The 12,376-nt window shown below is 44.6% G+C and overlaps 1 protein-coding gene across 1 annotated transcript in view; it reads left to right on the top strand.

Moving 5' to 3' along the window:
* LOC134354396 (voltage-dependent T-type calcium channel subunit alpha-1I-like) overlaps positions 1-12,376 on the top strand; it is an 843,079-nt gene that overhangs the window by 828,983 nt on the left and 1,720 nt on the right. The window contains exons 35-36 of the mRNA XM_063063387.1: positions 1,768-1,948; positions 8,084-8,262. Coding sequence (XP_062919457.1) covers positions 1,768-1,948; positions 8,084-8,262 — 360 coding nt within the window. The remainder of the gene's footprint in view (positions 1-1,767; positions 1,949-8,083; positions 8,263-12,376) is intronic.

Here is a 12,376-nt window from a genome sequence, read left to right as displayed (position 1 = left end):
TTTCACCTCTCACTTTTAACCCATGTCTTGAATTTGTGGTCTTTTATTAAGTATTCTTGATCATTTTTTTGTGTTAACCACCTGTTCCTGCATTGCCACAAGGAAACCCCTCCATTTCTGGGAAGAAGTCTCCAACTCCCAGCCAAGAAAGAAATTATAATAATAAATAAATAAGCAATAAATATTGAGAACATGAGATGTAGAAAATTAATTTCAGGGTTGCACACGGTGATATATATACTTTGATAATAAATTTACTTTGAACCTTAAACATCCTTCACTCCCAAGAAAGACAAGGTACATGTAAACACTACCTGCTTGATCCAAATCACAGACTTTAAAAATTAATTTTATTTGTAACATGCACATTAAAGCATACATCAGTGGGCTGAATGGCCTAATTATGGTCCTGGGCTTTCAGGGGAGAAGGTGGGAGAATACGGTTGAGAGGGATAATGAATCTGTCATGATGGAATGGTGGATTGAACTCGATGGGCTGAATAGCCTGATTCTGCTTCTATGTCTTTTGATAAACACATAAAATGGATTGTTCATGTCAAATCAAATTAGCATAGATTATGCTGGGGGCAGCCCACAAGTGTCACCATGATTCCAGTGCCAACACAGCATGCGCACATTTTAATGCTAACCGTGCATCTTTTGTACATTGGAGGAAACTGGAGCTCCTGTTGGAAACCCACAAGATCACGGGGAGAGCACACTAACTCCTTTCAGACAACAGAAGGGATCGAACCTCGTTCGGTGATCACTAATGCTGTAAGGTGATTGCACTGACTGCTACGCTACTGTTTCTCCTCCCCCCCCCAACTTAGAAATATATTCCTGTTCTTTCATCATCACTGGGTGTGAATCATGGGACCCATCAAGTCTTTGGGGTCAGCTTTAATATAGAAACTGCAGTGGCCTATTAAGGTGCCTCTCACCTTCCTGCTCGGGAAAAAAATTGGAACTGCCTTTCCAGCCATCTTGTGCATGTAAAGATAATTGATGTTTGATGATAAGACTATAAAATATAGGAGCAGAATTAGGCCATTTGACCCATCATGTCTGCTGTGGCATTTCATCATGGCTGATCCATTTCCCTTTCAGCCCAATCTCCTGCCATTTCCCCATATCCCCTCATGCCCTGACCAATCAAGAATCTATCAACTTCTGCCTTCTCCCGTAACCCTTCGAGAACCTATTAACCTCCGCCTTATACATACCGAATGACTTGGCCTCCACATCCATCTGCGGCAATGGATTCCACAGATTCACCACTGCCTGTTCTAAATGGATGTCCCTCTATTCTGAGGCTGTGCCCTCTGGTCCTAGACTCCTCCATCATAGAAAACATCCACACCGCATCCACTCTATCAAGGCCTTTCAATATTCAAAAGCTTTCAATGAGGTCGCCTCTCGTTCTGCATTCCAGTGAGTCCAGGACCGAAGCAACAATTGGCCCTCATATGTTAACCCTTTCATTCCTGGAATCATTGTTGTGAACCTCCTTTGAACCCTCTTCAATGTCAGTACATCCTTTCTTAGATAAAGGGCCCAGAACCGCTCACAATACTCCAAGTGAGGCCTTGCAGTGCTTTATAAAGCCTCAGCGTTACATCCTTGCTTCATTGTTCCAGTCCTCTCGAAATGAATGCTAATTGTCGAAGTGATGTTTAATGAGACAGTTTACAACCTTAAAAGCGCTGGAGTTACTTTGCACCTTCAGTAGAAGAAAACACTAGTGTGTGTGCTTTACGTTAACAGGAAGGAACAGATAGTCACGACCTTGCTGAGAATGACAGCTCAAATATGTTAACGGTGAAGGAAACAGCGATTTACAGAACAGCATCGCTGCCAAACAACAGTTACACTTCACAAGCTGAGAATACGGCTTTGGGCCAAGCTTTTACCACGACACAGTCAGGGCCCACAGAGCAGATCGCTGGTGAGCCATTATTCCAAGCTTTTACATATATATATATATGTATTTATTGTGTGCAATGTCCCCGGTCCTGGTCCTGTGCTATCTCTCTGTTCCACTTGACAACTGGGACTTAACAATTTGATTTGATCAGTAGTGTCCATGTCTTCAGCTGACAGGCCCTGTATTTCTCTCTAAACATTATCTCCAACCTTCCCTCTCCCCTTCTACGTCTATCCTTAAGCACTTCCGTTTTCACCGGACTTTGACTAATCCTGATCAATGTGTGGTTCAGTGTTGGAACTTGTTTAAAGCCATTTCCCAAGGCAGTTTCTTACGTTGAGTAATGTAAGCAAAAGTAACAAGGCTGATGAGCCCCTGCTGCCCGGTTACACTCTTGTGACTAATTAATCTACTAGCCCGTACGGACTGTGGGAAGAAACCGGAGCACCAGGAAGAAACCCACAGGGTCACAGGGAGAACGTACAAACTCCTTACGGAGAGCAGCGGGAATTGAACCCAGTTTGCTCGTGTGTAATTTATTTTTCATTTGTTTTGAGATACCATGCCGAATAGGCCCTTCTGGGCCTTCACGCCGCGCAGCAACCCCCCAATTTAACCCTAGCCTAACCACGGGACAATTTACAGACGACCAATTACCTTACCAACCAGTACACCTTTGGACTGTAAGAGGAAACCCACACGGTCACGGAGAGAACGTACAAGCTCCTTACAGGCAGCAGTGGGAATTGAACCCTGGCCGCCTGTACTGAAAAGCGTCGTGCTAACCACTACGCTACTGAAGACACTAACATTGTGTGGACACTAACAAACATATGCACTGACATTGAATTCAGCCAATGGACAGGCAGGGGTGTTCAGAAATCTTTGACCAAATATCCTTTCTTTATCAAAATCTGGAGAGGCATAGAAAGAACTGTAAAACCCGAGCCTTTAAGAACTTATTGTGCACAAATCTATTGTGTTTAGCTGTGCATTAAATTTTTTTTCTGCTTCTGATGACTGTAACATGGAAGCAGGTTTGCGGGCTTGGTGAATGAGACAAAAAACAGTGACTACAAGTAAGAATATTAATCATTTATTTGCAAACAGTAAAAAATTAATGTATCCCCGCAAGGGACACAAACTACAGCACTAAATATTGAATGAACAGATATTTATTTAAGAGTGTGCACGGAACATACCTTCCCTGTGGTTCTGTGTAGCGTGCCCCAGGGACAAAGGAAAAGAGAGAGCAAACCTCTCGAGCGTGTTACTCTTACAGCCCCCACCCCAGGCGCATTCTCCCCATTTCCACGTGGGTTTTCTCCAAGTGCTGTCACATTCCAAAGACGTACGAGTAAGGGTTAGCGAGTTGTGGGCGCCGCAAGTGTGGCGAGACTTGTGGGCTGCCCAGCACAATCCTCTCTGATTTGATTTGATGCAGACAACGCATTTCACTGTATGCTTTAACATACATGTGACAAATAAAGCAAATCTTTTCATCATTTAGAATTCTCCAACCCTGCCAGTTCTCTTCTAGCAACACACATAAACATTGCTGGTAAACGCAGCAGGCCAAGCAGCATCTCTAGGAAAAGGTACAGTCGACGTTTCGGGCCGAGACCCTTCGTCAGGACTAACTGAAAGAAGAGCTAATAAGAGGTTTGAAAGTGGGAGGGGGAGGGGGAGATCCGAAATGATAGGAGAAGACAGGATGGGGAGGACAGAGCAGGATCTCCCAGTGGCCACACATTTTAATTCCACGTCCCATTCCCATTCTGATATGTCTATCCACGGCCTCCTCTACTGTAAAGATGAAGCCACACTCAGGTTGGAGGAACAACACCTTATATTCCGTCTGGGTAGCCTCCAACCTGATGGCATGAACATTGACTTCTCAAACTTCCGCTAATGCCCCACCTCCCCCTCGTACCCCATCCGTTATTTATTTATATACACACATTCTATTTTTCTCCCTCTCCTTTTTCTCCCTCTGTCCCTCTCACTATACCCCTTGCCCATCCTTTGGGCTTCCCCCGCTCCCCCTTTTCTTTCTCCCTAGGCCTCCTGTCCCATGATCTTCTCGTATCCCTTTTGCCAATCACCTGTCCAGCTCTTGGCTCCATCCCTCCCCCTCCTGTCTTCTCCTATCATTTCGGATCTCCCCCTCCCCCTCCCATTTTCAAATCTCTTACTAGCTCTTCTTTCAGTTAATCCTGACGAAGGGTCTCGGCCCGAAACGTTGACTGTACCTCTTCCTAGAGATGCTGCCTGGCCTGCTGCGTTCACCGGCAACTTTCATGTGTGTTGCTTGAAATTCCAGCATCTGCAGATTTCCTCGTGTTTGCAGCTCTCTTCTAGATCCTCTGCCGTGCTAATGTCCCTTAACTTGGCAATAGATGCTGAAGAAAGAGAGAGAAAGTGAGCACCATTGTTTGAGATAAAAGGCCTTGGGTTCATAATCCAGGCCATACTTTATTTTTCCATTTAGGCTGGGTGGCCTTTGCTGGCCAGCATTTATTTCCCATTCCTCATTGTCCTTGATCCAAAGAGCAGTTAAGCTTGAAACCAAATTGGTGGGCCAGGAGTTACATAAAAAGTGGAGCCAAGCTGTAAAGGTAAGCACAAGAGATTCTGAGGGTGCTGGAAATCCAGAAATCTTTCTTCTTATGCCCATGACGCTGCTGGCATTTAGGGCAGCAACGAAGATCTGCCATCTCTGGTGGCGTTCACTGCTTCCCCTATCGTGTCAGAAGCTTCCTCTTGGTTTTCACTCCCATCAGTCATGCAAGTCCTAGGTGGAGACTCTGGAATACTATCACATATGGATGTAGAAGGATTCTTTACTGCTGTTTCCTTAACAGTTCTGTTTTACCAGTCTGGGTTGTTAGCCCTGAGCTGAACCCTCGAACCTGGAGGACCGGTGGACCACTCTTAGTCTGGCCTCTACCCTTTAACCATTTTGGCATGGGTGACCCTAGCAAGAGTCAAAGCATAAAGCCCTGACTCCAGCCAACATAGCCAGGTCATTGAGGCTCACAAGCCTCCAAACCACGACAGGGTTGTGGTCCTCGAGGAGGGAAATCCAAAACAACACGCACAAAATGCTGGAGGATCTCAGCAGATCAGGCAGCATCTATGGAGAGGAATAAAGCTCCAAAGTTCATTTGTTATCAAAGTATGTATGCAGAAAACGGCTCTGAGAATAACCATCCCCCAGACAGCCACGAAACAAAGAAAAATGGTTGAACCCGTTCAAAAAAATACATCAAACCCCCAACACACGCAAGAAAAATCACGCAAATGGCAACAAAAAAATGAGCAGAAACACAGGACACAAAACACAAAATCAAAAGGTATATTCAGTTCAGCTCAGTGTTGATTATTTGCAGCCTGTCCCGATTTAAAAATCACTCAAGCTAGCAACAAAAATAGGAGCAGCCAGGAAATCTAGAAGCACATCGTACATGAATTAGAGTCCACAATCCACAAACCACGTGGATTAAACTTTGCTCTGGCACCGTCCTCCGACAGAATTGTTGAAGGGTCTCAGCCCGAAACCTCAGCTCTTTATTCCTCTCATGGATGCTGCCTGGCCTGCTGGGTTCCTCCAGCATTTTGTGTGCGTGAAGCAGGAAAGATAGTAGATTTCCTTCCCTGACGTGTTCTTGTTATAATCTTGTAGTTTCATGGTTCCCTTATTCAGCTAGCAATTTTTAAAATTCCTTACAAGATATAGTGGAGGGTAAGACACACAAGATGGAAGAACTAAGCAAGTCAGGCAACAATATGGAGGGGGAGTATGGCGACTCTTTATCAGGACTGGAAAGGAAAGGACAGTAGTTCATCAGTTCCATTGCTTATTACCTAGAGTGGTACCTACTCTACCTATCACGTCCCAGCTTCACACTTCACCCCTCCGCCCCACCCCCGCACTCTGGTCATCCACCTTCCCCCTCACCTGGTCTCACCTGTCACCTGCCAGCTTGCACTCATGCTCCTCTTCTTATTCCGGCTCCTTCCCCCTTCTTTTCCGGTCCTGGTGAAGCATCTCGGCCCAAGTCACCGACCATTTATTCACTTCCATCGGTGCTCATTTCCTCCGGCGTTCCGTGTGTGTTGCTCTGGATTTCCAGCAACTGCAGAATCTCTTGTGTTTGCTCCTTGTGCAGACCCGAGGGTGTGTAAAGCTGTCAGAATTACTATCTTTCAGATGAATGGTTAGACTGAGGAACTATCTGTTCTCTCAGATGGGTGAAAAATGTCCTGTAGCCACTGTTTTGAAGAGTGGGAGTTCATGTTGGATTCCAGATCAACACATAACCTTCAATGGCCATCGTAACACCAGGTCACCTGGAGAACTATCTCACTGCCTTTTTATGACAACTTGCTGTACACTTGGTGCCTGTGTCACAAAAGAGACTGCATTTCAGAAGGACTTAATAGCTTTTAGAGTGTTTTGGGATATTCCCAAGCTTTGAGCGTGATGTATTGTAAGATCTTCCAAGTGAGTGAGATTCAGGGGAGAACAAGCCATTGCAGTGTTGACAAAACAGAGAAAACAAGTCATTGTAGCAAAGAAAGAGACAGAGCTGAGAGAATAGAAACATTTAGTTTGATTGCTCCATCATGTTTTCCAGATTTCACCCTTAGTTCATCAAACTTCCATGTCCCCTCAGATTCATATGCATCCATGTAGACCATAACACAGAAGCAGAGCTAGGCCATTCAGCCCATCAAGACTGCCACACCATTCCACCATGACGGAGTTATTAACCCGCTCAACCCCACTCTCCTGCCTTCTTCCCTTAACCTTTAATGCCTTACGAATCAAGAACCTATCAATCTCTGATTTAAATATACCCAACGACTTGGCCTCCGCAGCACAGCCGTCTGTTGTAATGAAATCCACAGAGTCACCGCCTCCTGGCTCAGGAAATTCCTCCTCACCTCCGTTCCAAAGGGATGAACGTATTCCAAGGCCCTGTCCTCTGGTTGTAGACTCCCCCACTATGGGAAACATCTCCACTCTCTCTAGGCCATTCAATATTCAGTAGGTTGCTAAAAGCGCCCCCCCCCATTCTTCCAAACTCCAGTGAGTACATCAAACTCTCCTCATACATTAACCCTTTCATTCCTGGGATCATTCTCATGAACCTCCTCTGGACCCTCTCCAACGTCAGCCCATTCCTTCTTAGATGAGGTGCCCAGAACTGCCCACAATTGTCCAAGTGTGTTCTTAACAATGCCTCTCAATAAATAAATGCTTTTATATCCCAGTCCTCTCAAAATGAATGCTAACATTGCATGTGCCTTCCTTACCACCCACTCAACCTGCACGTTACCCTTTGGAGGGAATCCTGCGTGAGGACACCCCAGTCCCTTTGCACCTCTGACTTCTGAATTTGCTCCCCATTTAGAAAGTAATCTATGCCTTTATTCCTTCTGCCAAAGAGCATGACCATGCACTTCCCGACACTGTGTTAAGGGAAAAGAATGTTACAAACAAGGGGGATGAAAATGCAGCACGAATCAAACGGATACATTTCAAAGCTCGGAAGGACTTAGGGCCTCCAGGAAATAAATTGAGTTATTTAATGCATAATTGAGAACGGCTTTCCAAACTTCTCCCTCTCTATCTTACAGAGATGTTCCTTACACCGGCATTTTGATCAATTTATCAACAGTCCCTCACTTAACCTACACTAATTCGCATTTGATATTGGTCCAGTAATGGTCCCTGAGACCTCACACACATTAAGGTCAAGGGCAGCAGAGTAGTGTAGTGATTAGCGCAGCGTTTTACAATACCGGCCACCAGGGTTCAGGTCCTGCCACTGCCTGTAAGGAGTTTGTACGTTCTCCCCGTGACCATGTGGGTTTCCTCCGGGTGCTCCAGTTTCCTCCCACAGTCCAAAGAGCTACCGATTGGTAGGTTAATTGGTTGTTGTAACTTATCCCATGATTAGGCTAGTATTAAATTGGGGGTGGGGTGTTGCTGGGCACCAGGGTTTGAAGAAACTACTCCGTGCTGTATCTCAATAAATTAATTAATTAAAGATGACTGATAAATGGAAATGTTAATGGTTATTATCCCTGCTCCCAGTGAACTGGGGGAGAAGTGTCCGAGCTTAACTCTTGGTTGCTTTTTCTCAGTCACTCCTCCCCAGGAGCCTTCTGGCTCTTCTTGTCTTCAGTTTACCAGCGGGATTTTCCACCCAGTGGCTCCCTCGCCCACAGCCCAAGACAGCAACAGCCAGCCTCTCAAGATCCCTTCCTCTGGTTCCTGGACCTCGCTGCAGTCTCCAACCCTGACCTGGTCCCTGCAGAGGCAGGTAGGTCGCCGCAAGTCAGCAGTTTCGAATGGGGTCGCTTCCCAAGAGGAGTTGGGGGGGGGACTGGGGGAAATGATTGGTCATAGGTTAGGATGGCTGTCTTGCTTACCAAAATGGGTACGGTGATCGAGGGTAGGGTTTGGCTCATGATATTAAAAGGCCCAGCGATTGGACGATCATGGTTCAATTCCCATCACTGTCAGGAGTTCATACATTCTCGCCGTGGCCACATTTCGTCCCATGTTCCAAAGTTGTATGTGCTAGTGAGGGCTAGTAAGTTGTGGACATGCTCTGTCGATGCCAGAAGCACTGTGTCACTGCGGGCTGCCCTCACTACCTATTTGGACTGTTGGACGCATTTCACTGTGTGTTTCAATGCTTTGATCTACATGTGACAAATAAAGCTAATCTTTAATCCTTACTGGACTTGTGACAGAGACACAAGTTCAAATCCCTCCAAGGCTGCTTGGGACTCAAAAATACATTTAAGTTAAGAGATAGTAAAGTTCTTTCCAAAATCCAGAGGTTCTGATGCAAGGTCTTAATCCAAAACATGGACAATTCATTTCCTCCAACAGATGCTGTTCGATTCTTTGAGTTCCTCCAGCAGTTTGTTTTATTTTGCCAAATACCAACATCTCTTGAATCTCTCTTAAATTAATCTGGAATTTGGATCAAGTATTAGTATTGAATCAAGCATAGACATGAGAAAGTCTGGAGATGCTGGAAATCCAAAGCAACACACACAAAATGCTGGAGGAACTCAGCATCTATGGAAATGAATAAACAGTTGATGTTTTGGGCCAAGACCCTTCATCAGGTCTGAGGAGGAAGGGGGAGGACGCCAGAATAAAAAGTCGGGGAAGGAGAAGGAGGCTAGCTGGAAGTTGATAGGTGAAGCCAGATGGGTGGAAAGGTCAACAGCTGGAAAAGAAGGAATCTGATAGGAGAGGAGAGTGACCCATAGGAGAAAGGGAGGGAGGAGAGGAACCAGGGGAAAGAATAGGCAGGTGAAGAGAAGTGAAAGGTCAGAGTGGAGAATAGAGGAAGGTGGGGTGGGGGTTGAATTTTTTTTACCGGAAGGAGAAATCAATATTTATGCCATTAGTTTGGAGGCTACCCAGATAGAATATAAAGTGTTGTTCCGTCACCCTGAAGGTAGCCAGAGTTGTCACAGAAACTCATTAAGTTCACTAACGTCCCGCTAGGGATGAAGTCTGCCATCTTTCCCCAGTCTGATGGGGGTGCCAGGTCATTAATGTCCTGCTAGGGATGAACTCTGCCATCTTTTCCCGGTCTGGCAGATGTGTGACTCCAGACTCAGCAGTCTGATTCACGTTTTATCTCCTCAGTTCAAGGAACATGGGATGGACCATAAATGCTGGCATAGCCAATGATGTCCACGTCTTGTGACTTTTTTGTGAAAGATTTAGAAACAAGAAAAGAGAATATTGGAATTCTCCAGAACTTCAGACATGGAACCAAAGACCATAAGACATAGGAGCAGAATTAGACCATTCAACCCATTGAGTCTGCTCCACCATTCCATCATGACTGATTTATTATCCCTCTCAACCCCATTCTCCTGCTTTCACCCCGTAACTTTTGGCACCCTGATTAATTAAGAACCTATCAACCTCTGTTTTAAGTATACCCAATGACTTAGCCCCACAGCCATCTATGCCAATGAATTCCATAGATTTCCCACCCTCTGGCTAAAGAAATTCCTCTTCATCTCTGTTGTAAAGATGCATCCTTCTATTATAAGGCTGTGCCATCTAGTGCTACGCACTATAGGAAACATCTTCTCTACATCCACTGCATCTGGACCCTTCAATATTCAACAGGTTTTAATGAGATCTGCTCCCTCCCCTACTCATTCTGCTAAACTCCAGCCTAGAGCCTTCAATTGTTCTACATGCATTAATCCTTTCATTCCTGGAATCATTCTCGTGAACCTTCTCAGGATTCCCTCCAATGTCAACACATCATTTCTTAGACTCATCCTACAATTGTTTGCTAAATGTCAATGCACGAACTTCATAAGGAAAGTTTCAAGCCAAAGCATTTATTTATTGGGAGATTCAAATCTGGGAAGCAATGTGGTGTTACAATTTTTCCTGGATCCAAAAATTGAAGCAAAATTATAGGGAGACACAGAATGCAATGGGCTCCTTGGAAATGGGGAATGAGGACCAGAGTTAAGATGTAGGAGACCCTTTGGGAACATGGTAGGCAGGTTGTGATGGGTGGGGTAGTGGTGAAAGAGGTCAGTCATCCCCCAGTTTCCAAGATCCAGGACTCCTTGGCCCGGCAGGGGGAGATCCAAGCTGCCAGGCCTGCGGACTGTTCTAGGATGTCCTGTTTGTAGATAGAGGGTGTCACATTGGTCTCATGCTTGACTAAAAGCAACAAGGTCTATCCCGAAGATCATGAAAGTTTTAGGGCTTAGACACAAGAGGCTGCAGGAGCTGGAATGTCGAGGAACACAAAAAACCTGTCCAGATGAAGTGTTGCGATCTGAAACACCAATTGTCCATGTCTCTCCATAGATGCTGCCTGACTTGTTGGGTTCGGTCTGAAGTTTAGTGTTATCTTTAAGCCCCGTATTAGAAAGATTCAGCACAAAGTAGCAATACTACACACGTCTCCAACATTCACCTGAGTGCCCCAGAAGTTGGCAAGTTTATTCTAGGACACAGCTTCAGTCTCACTACAGAGACCTAGGTATCTCATTTAAAAACAAGACTCTGAGTGTGGTCCCCATCTGACTTGACACCACATAAACCCAGATCCATCAGCAACCCAAACTTGCAGTCACATAAACATAAAGTATTCTGTCTAAAACTTTGTGTCAGCTCAGGGCTGTTTACCAGGCTAATCTCAATTCAAACAAATCAGTAAATAGTTTAGTTAGGCTATCTCGCGGCACCTTCGGCAGTGTGGCACTCCCTGAGTTCTCAGCAGATCTGGTCCCCTGGAGCGGCACTTGACCCCTCACTTTCTGTAATGCACCAAAGACAATACCGTGCATACACTGCAGTCAAGAAAGCGTTGGGAAAAGACGGATTAACTGCAACTGGAAACCATTGAAATAGTTGCCAAAGAGTAACACTGTGATATCTGACCATCAGGGAATACTGCATAAAAACAGACCCCTTGGCGAAACTCGTCTACCCCATTAAGGTGGCCACTTGAATATTCCAATTTGCCCCTATTTAGTCCATCCTGTGGGAGCCCATAACCTTTCCCATCAATCTTCTCATCCAAATACCATACCCGCCTCAACTACTTTCTCTGGAGGTTGTCAGTGAAGAGCCAGTGAGCTCCCAACCCCGACCAGCTACTTATCAGTTAAATACCGGCACTGGGCAATTTTGACCTCCCTGGAGTGAAGATGAATGAGAGGTGACTTGATGGAAGTGTATGAGAGGCATAGAGTGGACAGACAGAGACTTTTTTCCAAAAGTGATTGTCCACTCTTTCTATGCCTCTTATCTTCTTATATAAGAGACCATAATTTTAATGTGATTCAAAAGTTTCAAAGTTCAAAGTAAATTTATTTTCAAAGTTTGTATATGTCACCATATACAACCCGGGGATTCGTTTTCTTGCAGACATTTACAGTAAATACAAGAGATATAATAGAATCAATGAAAGACCACAGTCAACGGGAGGGACAAACAACTAATGTGTAAAAGACAACATACTGTGCAACTACAAAAATAAAAAAAACATTAAAAAATAATGATAATACATAATAATTATATTATGACATATCAGTTATAATAGATAGGACAATCCATAATAACCATCCAGATATAATAATACAGAATAATCAAGCAAGAACAACTTACTTTATAGATCTAGCCATTCCAAACACACACGACATACAGAAATCAGTAAGTGAAAAACATGAGAAATATGCTGGATTGAAAGAGCAAATTGAAAGACTATGGAACATGAACAGGGTATACATAGTCCCAATAGTAATATCTATAACTGTATCATCCCAAAGTCCCTACACAATAACATCAAACAATTAGGGCTACACAGCAATATTTATGTAAATCTCCAGAAAGCCTCAATACTAAACACCACTAGAATAGTCTGA

The sequence above is a fragment of the Mobula hypostoma genome, chromosome 11 (genome assembly GCF_963921235.1).
Source record: "Mobula hypostoma chromosome 11, sMobHyp1.1, whole genome shotgun sequence".
Lineage (NCBI taxonomy): Eukaryota > Metazoa > Chordata > Chondrichthyes > Myliobatiformes > Myliobatidae > Mobula > Mobula hypostoma.
This window is presented reverse-complemented; position numbering and strand designations above follow the sequence as displayed.